The 22,994-nt window shown below is 43.0% G+C and overlaps 1 protein-coding gene across 2 annotated transcripts in view; it reads right to left on the reverse strand.

Moving 5' to 3' along the window:
• Sgpp2 (sphingosine-1-phosphate phosphatase 2) overlaps positions 1-21,910 on the reverse strand; it is a 117,914-nt gene extending 96,004 nt beyond the window's left edge. Inside the window, exon 1 of one of the 2 annotated variants that reach the window (XM_005395497.2) lies at positions 19,899-21,910. In XM_005395497.2, coding sequence (XP_005395554.1) covers positions 19,899-19,904 — 6 coding nt within the window. In that variant the 5' untranslated portion in view covers positions 19,905-21,910. Of the gene's footprint in view, positions 1-19,309; positions 19,587-19,898 lie in introns of those variants that run through there. The other variant, XM_005395495.2, reaches the window with a different exon arrangement.
• Between the last annotated feature and the right edge of the window lie 1,084 nt (positions 21,911-22,994).

Genomic DNA, 22,994 nt, shown 5'->3' on the forward strand with positions numbered 1-22,994 from the left:
GCAGCAGACATATTTATCCTAGGGCGCATGGCTCAATCCAGGGTCTGCACGATATAAGCTCTTCTCAGGTATTGGCTGGATATTAATGGTGTTACCTCAGAACATGAAATATTCTGAAACACACTTTCCACACTACAATAAGCTCTGAAGAGGGGAAGCAGAACCTGGAAAAGCTTTTTCAGTAACAGTTGTAGTAGTAGAGATTAAGCATCCTGGATTGGAAATCTGACATTTGAAATGCTCCAAAATCTGACACTTTTTGAGCACTAACATAGAAAATTCCACATCTGACTTCATGTGATAGATCACAATCAAACCACAGGTGAGTACAAATATTACATAAAATTACATTCAGCCTATGTGTATTACATGTACATAAAACATAAATGAACTTTGTGTTTAGACTCAAGTCTCCAAGATGTCTTATTATGTATATGTCAATATTCCAACATTTGAGAAATCCCAAATCCAAAACACTTCTTGTTGGAAGCTTTTTTTTTTAATCCAAGGGACATTCAACTTGTAGTGGCATCAGCAGTAGGGGCAACGGTAGTGATGGGAGGACAGAGATGACAGTGAAAATAACCTTAGAGTGCTTACTCAACACCAGGCACCATGTGTTAACACTCCCACTGATGATCTTACTTTCATGTCAGAACTCTAGTAGGCACATGCGATTGCTTCCTCTGGTTTTACACAGGAAACCAGGGCGGCAGAGGTTATGTGCTATGCCCAAGGAGATAGGGTTTAGAAGAGTAACAAGCTGTTATGGCTGATACATTGTGTCAACTTGGGAAGTCTAAAAGCTTAACTAAGTAACTCAGCAGTTCTACATCCTAGTGTGTAGAAGACATGCTCTTACAGCTCTAGGATGTTGTTCATTATGTCAACTTGAGAAATTTAGAAGTTTAACTAAGTGACCTACCAGGGGGCCAGGGTCCTAACTTTGTAAACATCCTGAGCCTGTGCAAGAGGAGGGCTAGGAGATGGTGTGAGTGCTACACCACCCAAGGGCAGCACCGAAATATAATATCAGGGAGGAAAGGAGGCCTGCTCTCCCCCACTTTTGCTCTTGTTGCATTTCCTGTCTCCTGCTGCCTTGAAGTGTTCCCCTGTGTCAAGCCACTCTGCCTTGGAGCCAGCTGATTATGGACTAAGACCTCTGCAAACTGTGAGCTAAATAAATCTTTCCTTCCTTAATTTTGTGTGTGGGGTTTTTGTTTCAGCAATGAGAGAAAAGTAACAACACAAAAGCTAAGCACCATTTTATCACATCCTGCTGCCTCCCCCAAAAAGCATAGCTCAAACACGGAAAGCACAGACCTCAGCCAGCAGCATGTACAGCCATGACAGGCTCATGACCACCAGAATCCTTGCAGTACACAACCTCAGTCAACAACACAAAACCAATGCTTTAAAAAAAAAAAAAAACTTGAAAAAAAACTATAGCAATACTTGCTGCTGACATAATATAGATCCCCAAAGGAACTATTAGGAAGAAGTGGCAGGAAAGACTGATAAGAAAGGAAAGCACTATCCCTCCTTCTCTCACTGCTGGCCCCTCATAAACCCTTTCCTTCAGTAATACAGTAAGTTGAAATTTTTAAAAAATGAGATCCTAGTGACTAGTATTCGTAGATCCATCAAGATAAATGACAAAATTGCTGATACTTTTCTGTGCTTATGAAATGCATAACCCAAAAAGTACAAATAAAGGGTAGGGAGAGGGAAGGATGATACTTCTAAAATATGCTGTTATAAAAAGACCACTACATAGTATTTTTATAATGTGTGCTACAAGTGCTAGATATTGCTATTGATTACATAATGACAAAGATGAGTCTATTCCAAAAGTAGGCTGGCTTAATAATAGAAAAGATCATTTATAAAATTAAAGATAGAAAAAAATGATCCTCTCACTAAATAAAAAAATTCAATCATTAATTCATGAAACTATCTCTTAGCAAACAAAGATTTACAAAAGAGAAACCCTCCATCAAACATACATTGGGGTGAAAGGTTAAAATCATTCCCTTAAAATTAAGAACAAGAAGAAATGTTGGCTATCACTATTGAAATTCATCATTATGTAAATGCACAGAAAAATATCAGCACAGAAAAAAATGAAAGGCATAGGAATTGGAAAGGCAGGGGTGAAGCTTGTTTTTTTTTAAGTAGTTTTCATAGCAAACCAAAGAAATAAAGCAATTTATGTGAATTAATGAAGGTTTAACAGGATTGCTAAATCAATGTACAGAATTCAGTGGCACTCCCACACACCAATAGAAACAGACAATGCAATTAAAACTATTATTTTAATAACAACCAAAAACAAGGTATCTAAGAATAAATCTACTGAGATTGTACAGAAAAAAAAAAGACAAAACTCTACTGAAATGAATTTTAAGAGTTATATAAATGGTCTACATAAGTGAGTTCAAGGCCAGCCTCCAAAGTGAGAGTTATGTAAATGGACAGACATCCCACGTGCAGGTAAAAGAAGGCTCCATGTGATAGAGGGGTCAATCATGGCTAAATTAACACACAATTTTAGTGCCATTCCAATTAGAATTACATTAGAATTGGCTGGGCATGCCGCACATATAGCTCAGCGGCACAGTGCCTGTCTGCCAAGTGCAAGGTCATGAGTTCAATTCCTGGTACCCAAAAAAAAAAAGAATTAGCGGGACATAGTAGTGTACACCTGTAATCATATTATTCAGGAGGCTAAGGCAAGAGGATTACAAATGCAGGGCAGCCTGAGCTACATAGCAAATTCCAGGCCAGCACGGAGTACCTAGCAAGATACTATCTCAAAAATAGAAAAAACAATTTAGGATTAATATCATCTAAAATTATTTTACATCGCTTTGGCAAAAAAGTTATATTTTAGCGTTTTCAGTTTTTTAAGAGAAAATATCCTTTCATTCAGTTTTTTGAAATTAGTAATGTTTTATTTAAAAACGTATCATCTGATAAAGCAGCAGACAGAGCACTTGGAAATGGAGATTATGATGTCCCAAACTGAGATCTACTTTGAGACTTGAATTACTTCAATTGCCATCATCATATTAATAGGAATCAAGAACCAGCACAAAACATACCCAAAACATGACCTGCAGGCGACCAAATACTAATGCCAGCACCTAGGACAAGAAGAAGAGATGTTCCAAAGTACCTTTGAAGCAAGTATCAAAAAAGTACATGCCGACAATTTACCGGAGAGATGGGGATGATATAACACTCAACCTCTGATTCGCCTAAGATGTCCCTGAATTCTCTAATAATACAAGCTTTGGACAAGGAAAGAAGAGATCTTATAGAGACCAAAATCTTCCAGTGCATTGGTTAATTCCCACTAATACAGAGGAACATGTATTTTAAGCTCTTGGCATTTCACGTGGTAGTTTAGAAAGAGCTGGAAAAGATACACTTTAGTTTCTTGTGGGCTTTTGGTGGAGACCCATTTGGGTACTATTTTGCTTTATTTAGGAAGGAGTACTTCACGTGGTTTATAAATGTTCCCTCAAGGTAAGGACTGGGACTTTATTATAAAGATACCAATGGTAAATTTAAAAGGTTCTAATATGGGATAATGCCAGTAATCTTAGTAACTATCTAATAGTCTTCAAAACCATAATGCATCCTCATAGCAGGTTTTTGTTTTGTTGTTTTGTTTGCAGTACTGGGGATTGAACCTGGGGGCTTTTCACTAAACTACATCCCCAGCCCTTTAAATAAATATTTTTAAATTTTAAGACAAGGTCACACTAAATTGTTAAATTGTCCAGGCTCAAACTTGCAATTCTCCTGCTTTCAGCTTCCCATAATGCTGGGATTATAGGCGAGCACCCCCATACCATGAGAATTTTTTAATAGAAGGAAAGTGGTTTCAATTTTTTCTAAACATTATCTTCCTGCTCCAAAGAGTGCAGGAAATACAGAAAGAAATGAATAAGGAAATAAGTTTTTAAACTTGCCGCACCGAAGGAGAACCACTGGTAACATTTAATTCAATACCTAAGACCCTTTTCTTAAATATACATTTAATATACACTTGTACAGCTTTAAAATTACAGTCCTGTTATAAGTTTCAGTTTTTAATCTGCTCTATTTGAGTGAATAACATGGTGGGTGCATTTCTATGTCTAGAAATTAATGGAATTTAAATTGCTCTAAGATGTCATTTTTTATTTTTTATTATTTTTTCTTGACTTTATTGGCACATTAGATATACACAATGATCACATTCATCATAGGGGATTTGTCCCTGTATATGGTATGTCTTGCTTCTTCTTTTTTTCCCATTCTCCTCCCTTCAACTCCTCTTCCCATCCTTATTTACCAAAGCTTTGTTTCCATTGCTCTTCTTCTATTTTTCCCTTCTCTACTTTCCCCTTCCCCCTTCCCTTGTTCTCCTCATTTGAACATTTTCTTCCCATTTCCCAATATCTATTATACATTTTGGTTCTTATTTATGCTTTCAGTTTCTCACAACAGAAAAAAAATGCAATATTTAAACATGTGTGTCCAATTTATTTGACTTAAGAGTGTGGTCTCAAGGTGCGTTCCTTTTGGATCTTGTGATTTCTTTTTAATAGAATATAGTTGAGAAAAGATTTTTATATCTGGTAAACATTTTCTAGTTATAAAATCTACATGTGGGAGAGCACAAATCTAATGATTAAACAAACGCCAGCCAGGAGTGGCGGCACACATCCCTAATCCCTGCCCTGAGGAGGCTAAAGCAGGAAAATTGTCTCGAGTTTGAGGCCAACCTGGGCTACACAGAGAGTTCAAGGCCAGACTGAACTACATAGTGACAGCCTGTCTGAACCCCCACCCCTCCTAGCAACAACTTCACCGAAAACCAACTAGCCAACCAACCAAACAAACAAACAAAAAAGTGTCATCACTCTGCCACTTGGGGAGTGGATGCTGTTGAGCCTGGGATTGAGACAAACACCCATGGAAGTACGAGTCAGCTTCCAGCCCTTGCTATTTGTAGCAGAGTTTAAGTAAAAAGGAATGGAATGTATGTTTTATATATACGAGAAGAGAATTATCTTTCATAATTCTTAATTTGAAAAAGCTGTTCTCAGTGAAATTACTCACTTACAAGGTAAGCCCCAGACATTCTCTTTTACAACTGATGCTCTCTCCTGGGTGTATTCCCGTTTAGTGCATAGGACACCAGCTAAAGCCAAGCAGCAGGAACAAATCACGGGTGGAAAAGGAGAAGAGTGTGCAGATCCCAGGGGAGTCTCCTAAGAGGTTTCCTGGCTAAAGGAGAGTGAGCGTCTAGGGTTCCAGAGATGCCTGCTGGGCAGGCAGACATTCGGTAGTGGGGGAAGCAGAGGATTAGCGATTTTGAGCCTGACTTTAGACTGAAGTGAGAAAAGACAACTAGAAGAGACACTGAAAATTCGCTGTGTGAATTTGGTCTGGCAGGAACACCTATTTTGAACAGTGTGACAAAAAAAGGACAAGAAAACAACCATGATATGCAATATAATAAGCATTGTTAATTTACCATCATCTTGTTTTGAAATTCTGTATTGTTTTCTCTTTAAAATAAAAAAAAAAAAACCATAAAATATCTTCAGCTACAAATAACTTGGTCACAATAAAGTGAAGGACAAATGTGCTGTTTTTGACCGTCACTTCTCTGTGTTCTGCCTGGGTGGGTCGAAAAGGTCAGTGAGCAAAAGGTTTACTGCCAACTCCCAAGGCTTGGAGACCCACAACAACATGGCCAGATGGAGCGGCGCCGTGGAGGAAAATCTAAATGCTGCTCTGTGTGTCATGCAGAGTATCTGCAGGACCAGCTGTGAGAAGGATGGCAGGGCCAATGCTACAAGGCAGTATCAGCCTTCTCCTTTTTTGAAGTAATCACAGATTCACAAACAGTTACAGAGGGAATATAAAATGTCCTGTATTGGGTTCACCCCTGTTCAAACAGTGGTTACACCCTATGAACTATAGCACAGTATCAAAGCTGTAAATCTGACACCACAGCATAGGAGATTAGGGTGTGGCAAATCTGGCTGGGAAAGCACGACTGTCCTTTTAATTACAAGATCCCAGAACATATGCACAGAACGGTTCCCAGAGCCCTGCATGTGGACTTCCTGTGAGCACTCAAGCAGGTTTTCAACAGGATGGCCTAGACCTGATGTCAACCTGAGGTGGGGTGGGGGTGCCTAGCACCACCTCTCAGTACCTGTATGTAGAAGTTTTTGCAAAATTTCTCGTGGTTAGGACAGCATAAAAGGACACAGACACCAAGAAGCACTTGCTATCCTGGCTTTCCTCAAGATAGCCCACTTTGGTTCCTCCAGGATGTTCTTTTATCTTGCTTTTTCCTCTTTTACTTGGCCCAAGCTTGCTCTATAGAGCCAGTTCCTCCCTCGCTCTTCACTTTTAATTTTTCAAGTAAACTTTTCCACTGCCATTTGCTTATCTTATTCAATTCTTTGTTTGGGACAAGAGGAACCTGAAATAACTCCAGAAGCAGAGGCAAGCAGCCCAGAACCCTGTGAGGTATAATTGATGAGCCACTTCTAGGTGCTACAATAACATTTCTGTGTAGCCAGGAGATTCCAGCCACACCACCACTCTCTTCAAGACACAAAACTACTCTCTCACCACAGTGACCTCCCTTATGCACTACTTCTTTCTAATCATCATTCTCCATTCCCAACTCCATTACATTCTTGTCATTTCAAAAATGTTAAATAAATGGAACCATACATTACGAGATTTTCTTTCTTTGAGACATGGTCTTACCGTGTTGCTCAGGCTGGTCTTGAACTCCTGGGCTCAAGTCATTCTGCTGCCTTAGACTCTGAGTATCTTGGACTGCAGGCATATGGCATGTGCCACCACACCTAGCTAGTACTTGATTTTTTGAGATTTGCTTTTCTATTCAGCATCATGCCCTTGAGGTCCTTCTAAGTTGTTGATGTGTTAACGCTTCATCTCTCTATATTGTCGAACAGTGCTCCATAGCATGGATATGTCACAGTATATTTAACTATTCTTCTTGTGAGGGATATTTTGTTGTCTAGTTTTTTGGTAAGCTGCCATGAGCAATCATATACAGATTTCCATGAATAAGTTTTCCTGTCTCTGGGGTCAAGGCCCAGGAGGGCAACTGTGCATTATATAACACATGTATATTTAATACTAATTTATAAATGTTATATAAGCAAGTTGCTTTCCCAAGGCAACATTTTTTCCATAATTGATTATTTATCTGGTGAGTCATCTGGGTCTATGGTCAGTTAGGGTGGGGGAAAAAAAAAGCACTGATTACCAAGTAAATTGTTATAAAACTAGATGAAAGTATTGTTTATGAGCCTACTGTAACTTATTATAGGCTCCATAATCTATGCAGGTGTACCTGCGTATAATAGGAAGTACTCAGAACACGTGTGGAGAACCGCAGTTCTTTTCCTATAATGGCAGTAGGGTAGCAAGCAGGAAGAAATAGGGGCTAGACCATTTATAACCCATAGGGTGGATCAGGTTATATAATTTCTTGGAACAGAATTTGGGGACAATAAAATAGGACATGTAGTATCAGATGGGCTTAGACAGAAGCAAGGTGAAGTGATCAATGAACATTAGTCCCTCCTCTCTCCAATAGTAACAGTTATTCAGAAATACAAGTATACTGCTGCATAACTTTGGGGGCTAGTCACCCCATTCTGTTTGAGGACACGTGTGATATAACTGGGCATGGAAATATGGCAGTCCTGGGGCCACCCTAAGAGCCATTAGGGAGGAGAAGACCAAATCTGGGAGAACTCAGGTGGGGCCTCTGGAGATGTCTGCCAGCCTCTGCAACGCATAACAGAACAAATTCACTTTCGTGTTTCAGTGGGACGCTATTACAAATGTGGGTAATGCCCTCTAGCTATAGACTGTTTCCAGGGCTTGGACTAACCAGAGAATGTATTCTTCCCCTAACCCTAGTGCAAACATTTCACAAGGCACAGCAGACCTTAGCTGGTGAGGACAAGAACCAGTCCTGGCTCAGCTAAAACCGCAGATACCTGGAAGAGAGTTGCCTTCCTTCATCTCCCTTCTCTCCCAAAGATTCCAAATACACTCCCCTTGCAAGGAAAGATTAGAAGCACACTAACTGTAAGCTTTTGCTAAGCATGTACAATGGATAATTTTGCTGCACAATAGCCAAGCAGGAAAGATACCAAAAACCAGTAAGAAAAAAACAGACTAAAATCGCAGTGGGAGAAGTGGATAAAGTGTATGACCAGCACATTAATAAAAAAATTTTAACATAAGCATCTTCTAATAAGGAGAATATTCTATCTTGTTAGAGATCAAAGCAATACAAAAGTCAAATAAAATATTTTTCTTTATTACCATATTGGCAGATTACTTTTTATTAAAACGGATTGTTGGGGGGAGATTTTTTTTTAAAGAACATTTTGCTAATGGACCCCAAAACTAGTGGATGAAAGTATGCAGAGGAAAGAGATATCTAGAACATTTCAGAATAGCAGTCTGCAAGATACTTATTAATTACAAAGAGAAAAACAGTAACATGGAAGAAATCCCTTTGAAGGTGGTTAAGATCACCAACAATGGAATAAGTTAACACTCTGTTCCTCCGTATGCATGGAGAATTGAGCATCTTGCTTGTGTACTTTGACCAAATAAACAGGACTTGAGTGTAATCCTAAGGAAATAACAGGCAAAAACAAACTGAAGTATACTTGAGAAAATAATTTGCCTGGGCTCTTCATGTGACAAAGTCAGGAAACACAAGGACTGAAGGCTGGATCCACTTTGGACTAGAGAGACATGTCAACTAAATGCAATTTATGATTTTGGGTTAGAGCCCAGAAGAACAAAATGACATTAGTGAAGGGAATTTGCAAAATCTAAATACAGTCTATAGGTTAAATAATATTTCCTCATCTTGATTATTGTACTGTGGGATAATATGAGGCTAATATTAGGAGAATTTCTAATATTAGGTTATGAAAAATTTTTACTAGTTTTGCAAAATTTGTAAAGTTTTAAGTTATTTTAAGAGAGGTAAAAATTAAACAAATTAAATATTCAGTGTTGCCTTTGTCTGTAATAACCTCAACGTGCATACACAGTAATATGGTAAATTGTCATCTATGCATGCACTGGACACCACATGGCATGAAAAGTGAAAATACTATTGCTTCACATCCTATATAATTTCATCTGTGTGAGTTCAAGAAGAGGTGAAGCCAGTTCAGAGACATAGAAGGGAAAATAATAACCATCAGGGGGTGAGAATGGTATTGACTATTGAGTCTCTGGAATCTTCACCATGGTGATAGTCACAGGGATACAGACATCTAGAAGACTTACCAGTTTGTACATTTAAGATCTGTGCACTCACTATGTGAAAGTTATATTAATTTGAAAAAACAATGACAAAAAAAGATGATAGCAAATGCTGACAACAGGCCAGCAGAATTGAGTTGTTTTTGGAAGCAATCATTGGTACATGATTTCCAGGAGGAAAATTGGCAAAAGAAATGTGACAGTGTGACGAGCCCTGAGACCAGCCTTTCGATATTTGGACTTAAATTGAGATACAAAGATAAACACTGAAATGACTCAAAGATGTGAATCATGAGATCACTATAAAGTGATGAATTTTGCCATGATTAAAATCATATAAAGAAAATTCAATAAAAATGTTTATGGCATGAGTGGAAAAAAGCAAATTCCAATACTCCATGTAGATGGTATGCTCATAACTTAAATATTCTGTATCACCATGGAAAGAAAAGGAAGCAAGACACTATAAAATATATTTTTTCTATAACAACCACTGTTAATTCCTATCATTTTGTTTTGAAACCATGTGTCAATTTTAATGTTCTTGCTTTGTCTTGTTTATGTTTGTGACGTTGGTATGCTGCTATTACTCTTTTTTTTTCTTTTACTACTCTCTTTAAAATAAAAAAATTTAAAAATATATTTTTCTGAGGCGTGAATATGTCAAGAGTTTTGTATTCTTCAGTATTTCTGACAAAAGTATATATTACTGTGATGGTTGGAAATGGTACCAACTATTCTAAAAATTTGGGGCATCTTAGCTGAAGATCATCAAAAGATCAACATTCAGAAGGGAAGAAAATACAACCACGTTTGAACAACCTCTTCACCACCCCACTTTAAACAAAACCTTGGATGTTCTATCTCACAGCCACTTTCAGTTGTTCCTTAAGAGGATTATCTTTTAAACTGCAAACAAAAAAATGTTCATTCTTGCCTTTTATCCCCCCTTTGCGTTTCATCTCCCATCATTTTATCCCTAGGAGCCCACTTTCTCACCATCATCCATCCTTCTTCTACCCGCAGGAATCTCTCTTCTGATCAGTGTTTCCCGTGAAAGTCTATGTATGGAAGCAAAACTTTTGCCATTTAGAGAAATCGTACACCCAAATAATACAGGGTCTATTTCTTGAGAAGCTATGATTGCCAAATAAACAGCACTAACAAAGCAACAAAGTGAGGTATAAAACTGAGGGAGGATACGTGTGTGAGAGGTGTGTGTGTGTGTGTGTGTGTGTGTGTGTGTGTGTGTGTTATTCAAAACAGTTTGGGTAACCACTCTTCCTTGTCACAAAACAACCAAGCCCCATGCTCAAGATACTAAGTGATCTCTTCCTGTTTAACCCACCCCAGGCCACACCTAAGGATTTTTCCTTTATTTTTTTAACACACTTTGTCAATGAACTTATTCCATGTTTGAAGCAAAAAGGGGAAGAAAAATGTGAATTAGTCTTGACTAGACTTTTTCAGTGTTTCACTTTCTCAACATGTGGAATGGATCTTGGCAGGCCGGCAAGCAGAATAATGAAGATGAGTGGATGTCCCACATCCTGGCATTTTCCTAGATCCTAACACAGCGAGGACCACTGTGTTTGTGTTGCCTGGGAACTGGGACAGCGCTTTCCCCTAAGAAATCATGTGCTACATACAGTGCAAGGATGCTTTTGCTCAGGAAACAATTCATACCAGGACAACAGAGGGTTGAATCATAACCAAGAACTACACCCACAGAAGCACAAGTGCTTTTTCAAAATGTCAAAGACTGGACATCATAATTATAAGTGAAGAAAGTCAACATTGGCCTAGGCTTGCTGCCAACAGCCTTCCTAAAATGTCATACTGGAGTCACATTTGCTAACGTGACGGACAGTGTACCATCCAACACCTTTTAAGTAGCGCCTGCACTCCCGTCATGGTGTTCAACAGGAAAAAAAAAACACAATTGAAAAGTTATTCATTAATCAAACGCTTCCTTGGTTTCTTGGCTAAAAAGGAAGAAGTCAGCCCTGAAAGTAATTATTAAATAAAAAGAGGACTCAACCGGGTAAAGTGTGCAGGGTTAATTACCCCCCCCCCCCGCCAGCTATCAGAGGAGAGCAGGTGATCAGCTTTATGATGCCATAAAGTGGGAAGGAACCCACTTCATATACCCTTCATGCCGCCATTCAACAGGCAGTGTAAGTACCTGCCCTGTTCCAGGCACACGTCAGGCCCGGGGTACACAGAACGTAACCTATACTCTCTATTTTCTTTCTCACCTTCCACCATTCCCAGCTCAAGAAGTCACAGAACTAATGATTGAATTGTAATTATGTGCAAGTCCTTCAAAGTGCTAAGGACCAGCACATTCTGGTTGCATGGGGAGACTCTCAGTGGTTACTTCTGGTGAGGGGAGTTGTTAAACGTTTCCCCAGAAAGGAAGGCCATAGTGGTACCGGCCTTGCAGGGCCAGCTCCTTTCCATGAAATCCTCCTGAAGCCACTCTATTCCCAAACTTAGCAGTTGCTTCCACAGCCCATGTGCAGGAGTCAAGACTACTATCCTCAAGTCTCAGCTCCTTTCTCGACTTGGAATTCTTTCTTGGGGCTGTACACTGTCTGCTCTCCTCTCTATCTGTGGCATCAGCATTCCTATTGCTTTCTCTGTCTCAAGCCTGTTAATGGCCTATATCTGTTTCTGAGGTGGACCAGCAGCCTATTGCTTATGTCTCTCTGTCTGGGTCTTACCTTCCACCTCCTTCTGGGAGCAATCTGATTGGTTCTCCTAGTCCCCATCCAACATGCAAAGACCAGGTATCTGAAGTTCATGCTGGGCCATTTCATAGGATGCTTTCCAGTCTGAAGCAGACTGCTTCTGACCTAGAGCTGATCTCAGATTAACTCAGCTGGTACCATAATGATGGGTTCCCGTGATTCAAAACATGGTGTCTAAAGAAGCCATTTGTGGTATCTTTCCTCTAAGCCATCTGTGTACAAGAGAGACACCAGAAATAGCACGAAGCCATCCAAACAGACATTAAAATTTGATTTCATGTCAGTCCTAACATCGCTATGTCTTAAAGGCATCACCACCAATCTCTCCCACAGAGAGACCCTAAGATTGCTTCCTAAGTCAGTGTTCTAAGCTGCCAGTTCTGATTTGGCATGAGGGATGAAATAGATAAAGTCTAAATTCTGCTCAAAGCCACATTAAGGCTTCAATCTAAGACTCTGGTCCTAATCCACCACTTCAGCCAGAATTACCTCACCGATCTCTTTATGTACCCTGTTCCAGGGAGTCTCCATTCACCTTCCATATCTGCCCTACAACATTCTGCAGGGAGGTTCACCTGTATGGACCAAAGCAGTCCTGCATTCACCTGGCTTCTGATGGAATGTACCCAAGGGGACACCAGCAGGATGAGAGAAAGAGAGCACAGGAATAGAAGTTTAAGATGTATTTCTCCCACTTTTTCCTGCCTGGTTGTGGTTGCCTTTCTCCAGTAAGAATGTTTTTTCTTGAAGTGTTGGGGATGGAATGCAGGACCTTTTGCATGCTAGGCAAGTGCTCTACCACTGAGCTCCACCGCAAGTCCACTTTTCTCTACTAAAGGCCTCAACTTCTTCCAGAAGCCCCCCTCTGACAGCTCAGCTCACTGGGTCTGGAGTTACCAGAACCTTATTTCCTTTGCACTATTTTAGGCTGAAGCTGCTTACTCCAAGATGCTTCATTCTCCCATGTTGATTTTTTCCTACCTTTCTTACATATTTGTAAATGATCCCATATTTGTACTCTCTTCTATAAGCACTGCCTTGATAGAATTTGAAATGACTTTAATTTTTACAACTGTTTTAAATGTACACAAAATTTAGAAATATACAATTCTCATATACTCCATATCTACCCGTATATTCTATACTCAGTTACTCTTTCTTTCTTCTCATTTTCTCTCTCTGCCTTTCTTTTTTTCTTTTGTAGTTTTGTTTTTATGATACTCAGGATTGAATCTAGGGCCTTTGCTCTAAGCTACATCTGCAGACTTTTATTTTTTATTTTTTATTATGAGATAAGGTCTTGCTATATTGCTAAGTTGTCCAGCCTGGCCTTGAATTTGTGATCCTTGTGAAGTACCCTACCAGAATATTGGGATTATAGGTGTGTACCACCATGCTGTGCTCAGATACCTCTATTACTAACGTGTTATATCAGTATGGTACATTTGCTTCAAAATCAATGCATTATTAAGATAGGAGATCAGGGCATGGCAAAGCTGGCTGGAGAAATATGTGTGAACTGTTAATTAGTAGATCCTGGAAAATATTTGCAGAATGTTTCCCAAACCCCTGCATGCAGACTCCTTCTGAGAATTTGAGCAGGTTTTCAATCTGATGGCCTAGACCTGACATCAACCCAAGGCTTGGGATTCCAGCACTGCCCAGCATGACCCTATGTAGAAGTTCTTGAAGGTTTCTTTGAGATGTAGACAACATGTAAGGATGCAAAGCTAAGGTTTTCCTCATGATAGCTCGTACTTCTTTCTTCAGAATGTTCTTTTATCTGGCTTTCTTCTCTATAATTGGCCCAAGTTTGCTCTCAGAGTCAGTTTCTTGCTCATTTTTTACTTTTACTTTCTCAAATAAACTTTACCAGGGCTTTTTGCTCGTTTCATTCAATTCTTTGAATATACCTTTTGAATGAAGCCCAGTACCTGGTAACATTTAATCAGCAAGCCCCATTTTAGAAAGAGGTATTCTGGTAAAAGGACCAGAAAAAAATTCAAGTTGAATTATTTCCTGAGTGATCATCTTTAGGTAGAAGTCAGTGGTACAAAGTCATAGATAAACTTTTTCTTTGTGTTTTCCTGTTTTTCCCTCTGAATGGTGATAGCATCTGTAACCAGAAAAATGATCAAACGTACATTTTCAAAGTGGCTCATTTACCCTATGAAACCTGAACATCCAACTAGGGATAATCAACACTTGAAGTCTGACCTGTTGGCCAGTTTAATTATGATAAAGCCAGAATGTTCCAGCTGCCATGGCCTCTGTATCCAGCCATTGCTACCCTCATACTGAACACACTTGGGACAGGAAGTCCCAGAAAACAGAATTCAGAGCTCCTCAGCTGCTTGTCATTTCTCTGGACTCCCCTTCTGACCTGGATCCTGGACATTGCGTTTGTTAGTTTTGTTTTTAAAGCTTCTCTAAGCGGCTGTAAGATATAGTTGGAGTTAGAAAACCATGGTTGTATTCCATTCCTCTCATTTTCCAGGTGGGACACTGGAGGACCAGAGAAATTCAAATGACACAGAGAGACACAGCCAGATCCAGTCTCCTAGTTCTAGCTTAACAAGTCAGGAAATTCAAGGATGGGGTTTTATAGGTGAACGGACTTGGACCTTAAATATTTCAAGAGGGAAGTTACCCATCTTTGACTTCCTCAATCCAACTTTAGAGCTGTCTAAGCATTTTTCAAAAACTATTTAGTGAGCACAGTGGTATTTGGAAAGATCATCTCCAGTCTCCACCCCCACCCCACCCCCAGTGCTGGGAATTAAACTTATGACCTTGCGCTTGCCAGGCAGGCGCTGTGCGGCTGAGCTAAATCCCCAGCCCCTCCAGTTTTTTGAGACAGTTTTGGCCTTGAACTTATTAGGCAGCCTAGGTTGGTCTTGAATTCATGGTGATCCTCCTGTATCAGCCTCCCCAGTGCTCAGATTACAGGTGTGTGCCACCGTGCTGGGCTATCTCCAGTCTGTTTTAATGGTGGGGAAGGGCACAGTACAGTCTAGCTAAATAAAACTGGCACAGGAGATTAGGGTATGGAAAAGCTGGCTGGGGAAGTGGGCGTGGCCTTTCAATTACAGGATCTCAGAAAACTTGTGCAGAACAGTTTGAAAGCTTCATATGCAGACTTCTCCCCAGAAATTCAGCAAGTTTCCAATAGGATGGCCTAGACCTTACATTAGCCCAAGGTGTGGGATCCCAGCATTGCCTCTCAGGACCTATATGTAAAGTTCTTGAAAGTTTGCCTGAGATTTGAACAACATACAAGCATGCAGAAACCAGGAGGAGCCTGCTATCCTGACTTTCCTCACAGTAGCCCACCTAGCTTTCACCAGGGCATCCTTTTATATTACTTTTTTCCCTTTTACTCAACCCAAGCTTGCTCTGCAGAACCAGTTGTCTCTTGCTCTTCACTTTTACTTTCTCTGATAAACTTTGCCACTGCTTTCTGCTCATTTTGTTCAGGTCTTTGCTTGAGACAAGAAGAACCTGGAATCTAACTCCAGGGGGGAGAGGCGAACAACTCAGAACCTGGTAGTGTTACACTGGCAGGCCACTTTTAGAAGGAGCTACCTAATAACACAATGGCATTGAGTAAGTAAAAATGTTAGAAGTCAAAACACCATTGCATCCAAGGTTGGCTTGACCTCAGAACAAACATAATTTTGTCTCCCTTGCATGGTCCTAGTACTGCTGCCACTTGCTTAGGATATCCCTTCCTAAGGTGATTACCAAGAACACACTCAGATTGTTAATACTGCAAATGGGTTACCCTGGAAAACTGCAAGTGATACCTCCTCCTTCACTCTTTCCATCTGATCTCCACTCTCTCCAGCCAGGACTGACACCTCACACACCCTGAGTGAGTCAGACACAGGGAAGCGCTAGACTTTCCCCCCGGAAGTGGCAGTGGAAAGAAATTTAAAGTTGGCAGTCAAGAGATCTGGCTTCTGCTGACTGTGCTTACATCCAGACAGCCCCCCACAAGTCACTTCACCCTTCAGGACTCAGATTTATTGGGCATTTTCTAAGGTCCAGGCCCATTTATTCCATGTTTGTCCAAGCCAAGCTTAGCCTGCCTTGTAAGAGACATAGTTAATCTTTAAGCTAACCTCTTGTAGTGTTACAGGAATTTATAAAGGAAGTCCTTTATCATTTCTGCACTTGTCCAGTGTTAAGGATTAAAATAAGTAGAAACTATGGAAGGCAAATTAGATTCATTGAGATCTAAAGTTCCTCAAATAAAGAATTGACCACTCTGAAGAATTTTAAAATGAATGTCCTAGTGCTGCCTGCTAGGCTATGTGGAAAAAGTATTTGGATTTTTACTAGCTTTTCGGTATTCACTGTTTAATTGTTCAAAATTTTGATTTTTCTACTGCAATCTGTACTCAGGTATTCACAAAACTCACTGAGCTCCTACTATTATCGGAAGCTAAGTTACATAAAAATTAATAGATAATTCTGTATTTTTTTTTTCTTTTTAAAATAACACACAGTCAGAAAGGGACTGGGCTCTGAAGGAAGTCAGTGAAAGATCGAGACATCACAATTGCGGCTGGAGGCGCATCTGAAAAAGGCAAGTCCTGGAGACTAAAGTCACAATGGCCAGATTTGCATTCTCCCCTAAGGGATGAATGGAAAATTGAGATTATACTGCAAATGGAAACACTCAGTCCATTAAATCCAGACATACATCACATACCTGGGTAGGTGACCAGAACACCTGGGCCCATCCTTTCCCCGAAATATTTCAGAAGTCACAGATAAGCCAAGATTAAGGATGTCACCCATGTGCCCTTGCGATGTGCCCCACTTCCATATTGGGTCATATTAGCTAAGTGGCTATACTTGTAATCTTATAGATTGACTACAGTTTGACTCATGTTGTACCCACATTTGTGACTTTGCTGTATAAATCACCCTTGACGAAAGGCCTTGTTGACAGTCCACTTCTGGGCCCCTCCTGTCCCTCAGGAGCTATTGCTATTCCCCAATAAACCTTTCCTATTTTTAATGTCATTTGTCCTTTAGGATTCATTGATTTCAAGGCACACAAACTCAGCAAATCTAACGTCTAGCAGGTTGCAAGTTATACTTCTCCTATATCACTACTACATGCCAAGCCTTGGGAGAGAAAATAGCAGATAAATTTCCTGTATTCTTAGAGCTTCCATCTACAAGAAGAGATTGGTGTAATCAGCTATTCACACAAAAGCATATTTACACAGTGCAACAAATGCTGTAAGGAATAACCAAAAGAAGCAAAGGAACAGCCGGGTGTCACACATGCCTGTCATCCCAGCACTCAGGGAAGCTGAGGCAGGAGGATCACAGGTTTAAGCTTAGGCTGGTAACTTAGCAACAAAGCAAGACCTTGTCTCAAAACTTAAAGGCTGGGGATGTAGTTCAAGGCAAAGACCTGGTTTAATCCCTGGCACTGCAAACTGAAGAGGGAGGTGGAGGGGGTAGGAGGAGTCACCTTGGAAGGCTAGGGTTAGGGTTAGGGTTAGGGTTAGGGCTCCAAGAAGCCTGCTCTCTTAAGAACCGATTTTTAAAAGCTGGCAGGTGGCCGGAGGTTATTTAGAAAAAGGCAGACAGTTCAGGCAAACCACAGCCTGGGCAAATGCCCAAGGCAGAGGGAAAGCAGGCCTGTTGAGGAAGTTTCCTCGATTGTTCCTGTACTGTCCTATAAGTTCTCAGGGCCAGGTATGTAACCATTTCCTCTTGGGAACTTCCCGTGCACTGTATCTGAAAAGTATTAACTTGCCCAAGTCAGTTGAAACCAACCCACTATTAAAACCACTCATGATCTCAAGTTAATATTTTCCCAATTAGCACCAGTACAGGGATTTCTTATCCTGAATTTTGAGCTCTCTTACTCTTCATAACCCAGATGAGTGAAGACCTATGCTAGATGGTAAGAGAAAAGCCTGCCCCTGGGCTCACCCCCTGTGGTATCTACCTGTGGGTGTCAGTGCTGTGTGTATCTAGAAAATGCCGAGCACCTCTGGGGCACAGAACTGGGAATTCTGTCCCCAGCTCTGCTCCTTTTCTGAGACAAAGCCAGAGGAAAGGGCGGAGGCCTAAACTCCTATGAAAGCTGCTAGTATGTCACGTGAGACAGGGAAGAAACAGCTGCTGAAAAAAACAAAACAAAACAAAAAAAACTACAGAGGAGGATCTTTCTGCAGTGGATACACAATGCACTCGCAGCCTCCCCGGTGAATTCTGTACTTCGGTGCTCGTAATATTCCATTCTGCACCGGAACCAGGTTTTCTGCAATTTCTTACTTACCAAATCCAGAAATGTAAACATAAATACTGCCTTCCTGTCACCAGAGGCTTCTAGGAAGAATAGATGTGAGGGTTTGGCAGTTGTTATTATGTTGCCTCTGTCCTCCTGGGCTACACTTTTTACTTTGCCCAGGGAAAGGGCAGCTCCCGAGGTGCCCCGGGTGGACACGCACGGTCTCCAGCAGTCCGTCTGGCCCCTCCCGCCGGGAGTCCTTGTGCACTGCGACTTTCCCGCACGCAGGTGTCCCCAGAGCCGCAGTGGGTTGTGTAACCAGGCTGTGCACGGCTACAGGGAAGTGCTGCGTGTTTTTGCAAAAAGCCACGGGTACCACTTTCCAAGGGAGGCGCTGGCGGATCTCCATCCCCGGGGCGGGGGAGGAGGTTGGAAGTCTAAGTTGCGTCTTTGCCGCGGTAAAGGGAGCGCCCGAGCCCCTAACAGCCAGGTTCGTGCGGAGGAGGGAAGGGGGAGATGGGGTGGAAACGCAGAGTCCCAGGGGAATTCTCAGAACGCCTCCAGGGGAAGCGCCAAGGACATCCCCACACCTCTTTTCCTTACGTAACCGTACGCATTTGGTAGGGTGTGCATGACCGTGAATTTATCCGCAGAACTAGAAAGTCCCCAGCAGACAGCATGAAAGGCTCCGGGTGTGTTTAAGTCTGCCAAGACCTGGCAGCGTTGGAGGGCGCCAGGGACCGGACCCCCTCCTCCGCCAGGTCTCCCTCCCGGCACACAAGCGCTGGACCCAGCAGCCCAGGACGGCGCCCTCCTCTCTGCCCGGTGGCTTGGCGCTCACGGCGCCCGCGTCGCGGAGTCGCCCGGACCGCAGTCTCCCGGCTGCGGCACGGCTGCCCCTCCTCCCCCGCGTCCCCGGCAGACACCTGCCCACGGTTACCTGCCGGGCCGCGGCTCTCCGCAGCCCATTGGCCGGGTCCCCGCCGCCCTTGCTCTCGGCCGCCTGGAGATGCCCGGCCTCAGGGGCAGCGCCTGCCTCCAGCGCCGGGAAGAGCCCGCAGAGGCGCTGAAAGCGGGCCACGAGCTGGGAGTCCTGCAGGCTCCGCAGCAGCGCGGCCATGGCGAGCGGGGCTGTGCGCGCCCGGGCCGTGCGGTGCCTGCGGTCCGATCGGTCCCGCGGTCCCTGCGTCCGCGCTCGGCCTGGCACACCAGTCCTGGGCGGGGCCGGCGTCGGCCAACAGGTGCGGGCGCGGATCCTAGAGCCCGCCCTCGGCGCGCCAGCCCAGGTGTCCGCCTCCACCTTGCGCAGGGCCGGGCTCCTCTCGCTCAGGCCCTGGCTCCCAGCGGCCGGGAGTCCCCTCTGCTTTCCCCTTGGGGGACTCTCGCCTGGATGGAGGATAGCTAGCGTGGACTGTGCCTTCCTGCGCCCCGCGCCCCTCTCCCTCCGGGCTGGCACCGAGGGTCGCGCGCTGTGCTCCTGCCCTGCCCGGGACACCGATCTGAGCGCTGGCGTCCCCACAAGAACCCACCTCCATCTCCTGCGCCCAGGGGAGCTGATCCTGCTCGCCAGCTCCCCGCTCCACCTTTGCCCGCTTCCTGCAAGACTAGCTCCCACGATTCCCCAAGTTCTTTCCTAACTCTGCCTGGTGCAGCGTTGCCTTGGAGTCTACACACTCTCGGTCTTGCTCAAGGAAGTGTGCGCGGGCCGTCCTCAGCTCGGCCATGCGAGCTGGAGACAGGGAAGCATTCTTAGGAGGTGGAGAGGAAACTTGCTCTTATCTCGGTTTACTGCGTTGGTTTACTGCGTTGCTACCCTAATCTCGCTCTTCTACTTCTTGCTTCGGCTGTGCCTCTGGTTGAGAAACACTAGGAGGACGGAACAGATCGCTCGCTCAGGGACTGAGACCCAAGGAGGACGGCTAGGAGGAGCCTGCATCTCGCCGCACCTGCCCCCCGTAAGCAGCAGAGCAGCACAGGACGCAGGCTGAGGTCTGGGCTTGATTTTCCTTCACCGCTGCTAAATCTGCCTGAGAGTCTTTGAGACCCCAAAGGAAGACCTGTGCACCTCCTCAGCCTGCAACAACCCCGTCCTGTCTTCCGTTTGCAGCAGAAGGCTGCGGATTTCCTGGCTGCCCGAGCAAAGCGTATTTGTTTGCGCAAGCGCAGGGAAGGAACACCTGCCACCACCTTGCTTATCCAGTTGTCGCAGGCCTGAAAGCCTTTGAGATGTAACTTCTAAGGATGATTTGGTCTTCCTGGAGCCCTAGTTGTCGTTTTCTCAGTCCTAGCTGGTGAGCAAGGTCAAGGTGACTGAGAGACCAGTGAAACTCTAGGCAACACGGGCTCCTCTAGCAGAAGCAGCACAGGGCTGCTGTCACACCCCCTGGAAGTGTCTCACCACTGCTGGGTCACACGCAGAGATGTCTGTCCCAGGACAGCAGCCCGTCTCACCGTGCTGCTTGCTATGATATGCAGGCCCTGGGACCACTCCCTGAGGGTTAGTCTTAAAAGATGGAGTGGCAGTAATTTAGAACTTGTTCCGTTTGTGGGCTAAGGAAATATGTTCGCCTGTGAAAGCAACTTCCATCATGTGTCTCCCAAATCTAGTGCTTCGATTTTTTCTTTCTCCCAATTAAGAAAAAAGGCAAAATCAAAACATGGCACAGTTAGCATAGATATAACACCAAAAATAATTGGGACTTTCCAACAGCGCATTGATCTCTGATTAAAGCTTCCAGTAATTCGTGGAGTGAGCTATATTATAAAGGGCCTTAATTTCTTTCTGTGATGAAACAATATTCCCCACTCCTTTCCTATAAGGTTGTCATGAAACTTTCCAGACAGGCTCTTGGTGAGACAGTCCTAACCGTATGCACAGCGCTGGAGCCATCCAATGTAGGAAGGACCCTCAGGAGAATTTGGTTCTCAACATCCCCAGGCTGACTGAGCAGCTGAGGATGGGTGGTGATAGCCACCCTGTCAGGCACAGACTGAAGTGCTGAACACAAATCTCCCAACCAGTCTGACAGAGTCAACACCTTTGAGAAGTCATAGAGCAGAAAGACTGCTGTAGCAGTCTAGAGATGGTAAATAGTAGTCACCCGTAGCCTGGGTCACAAGGACAAGACGTGCCAGAGAAATAGCGTGTAATTCCTTGGTAGTTTCATATTGGTCTTGGATGGGAGAATTATTTTTTAAAACTGTCTTTTTTTCAGGGCAGAAATCCAGTTATTTGTACTTTGCACAACTGTGCATATAGTACAATTATTCAATGGCATACTTTTAAAGTTTTACATAACATTATTTAATGTGTTAGTGTAGCTGTGTCTCATGTTAGTTATTGTTGCTAATCTCTTGTTTGTACGCTAGATGTTATTGCGGGTATGCATAGGAAAAAGCACAGCATGTACAGGGATGGGTACCACATGTTGTGTCAACAGCTACTGGGGTTAGGATTGTATCCCCCAGGACAAGTGGGGACAACTGTGACTGTACCTAGGGTGAAATACCCGCCACTGCTTCCTGCATCCCTCCCGAATGGCTTCGTATCCTTCTCTTGGGCCTTGGGAGGGGAGATGGTGCCGTAGAAGGAATTTTCATCCTGCTTGCTTCACACTAGCTGTTGGTCTAAGTGTGTCCCCAAATGGCTCCGGTAGTCCCCGAAACAGCCCTGGGAAGCAGGGATCATTTCTTCTACTTTATGCAGAGAGGATGAGAGTCTCACACAGACTAAGGTGCTGGCCAGACCTCATGTGGCAGAGTCCTGGACTCCAGTGTGGTCCCAGACTGGGAGCGAGCTAGCCTGGGAAGAGATAGTCAGCAGACACAAACGCCTCTCAGGGCGGTAAGAGAATTTCTCCTTTCATGTGGTTCTGCAGTGAGCTTTTTTCTATTCTTTTTAAAATTATTAGTATATATTTGCAATACATAATAAAAGCATTCATCATGGGTATCAGTGCCACTTTAGAGGAGTCAGTGATGGATATATTAGGGTTAATAAAGATTAAGTTGCTGTAACAGAAGATCTCATAGTAAAGTGGCTTTAAAAATGTGCACATTTATCTCTTTCAGGCTGCAGGTCAAGTGAATAGTTGAGGTTGGCAGGAAGCTCTGCTCCATGATGCTACCCATGGATCAGGTTCCTTTCCTTGCATTGTTCTCCTGTGCCCTGGAACCAACACTAAGTCATTGTCCTATATGGCAAAATTGAAACTGGATTATGGGGACATCTGCGTGTCCCCACTCCTAGAAAGGAGAAGACAGTGAGTATTGCAAGCAGCAATTTCATAAAGAGCAAGTGAAGCAAAAGTTTAGCTTTCAGTCTGCTTGACTGCTTTCAGTGAGATTAGTCTTACGGTCATGGAGAAGGCTTGGAAATGTCGTCTCTGTTCAGCTTCAACTGTATCACCATATTTGAAGATAAGAAAGACAAATCTTTACCTTTTTTTATTTCCTTTCTCTTGCATTTCTTTCCCTTCTCTTTACTTCCCTTCAATTTCCCCCCTGTCCCCCTTTCTTTCTTTTTCTTTCTTTCTCTCTTTCTTCTTTCTTTCTCTCTTTCTTCTTTCTTTCTCTCTTTCTTTCTTTCTTTTTCTTTCTTTCTTTCTTTCTTTCTTTCTTTCTTT

The sequence above is a fragment of the Chinchilla lanigera genome, unplaced genomic scaffold (assembly GCF_000276665.1).
Source record: "Chinchilla lanigera isolate Chin_1 unplaced genomic scaffold, ChiLan1.0 scaffold00052, whole genome shotgun sequence".
NCBI classification, from domain to species: Eukaryota; Metazoa; Chordata; class Mammalia; order Rodentia; family Chinchillidae; genus Chinchilla; species Chinchilla lanigera.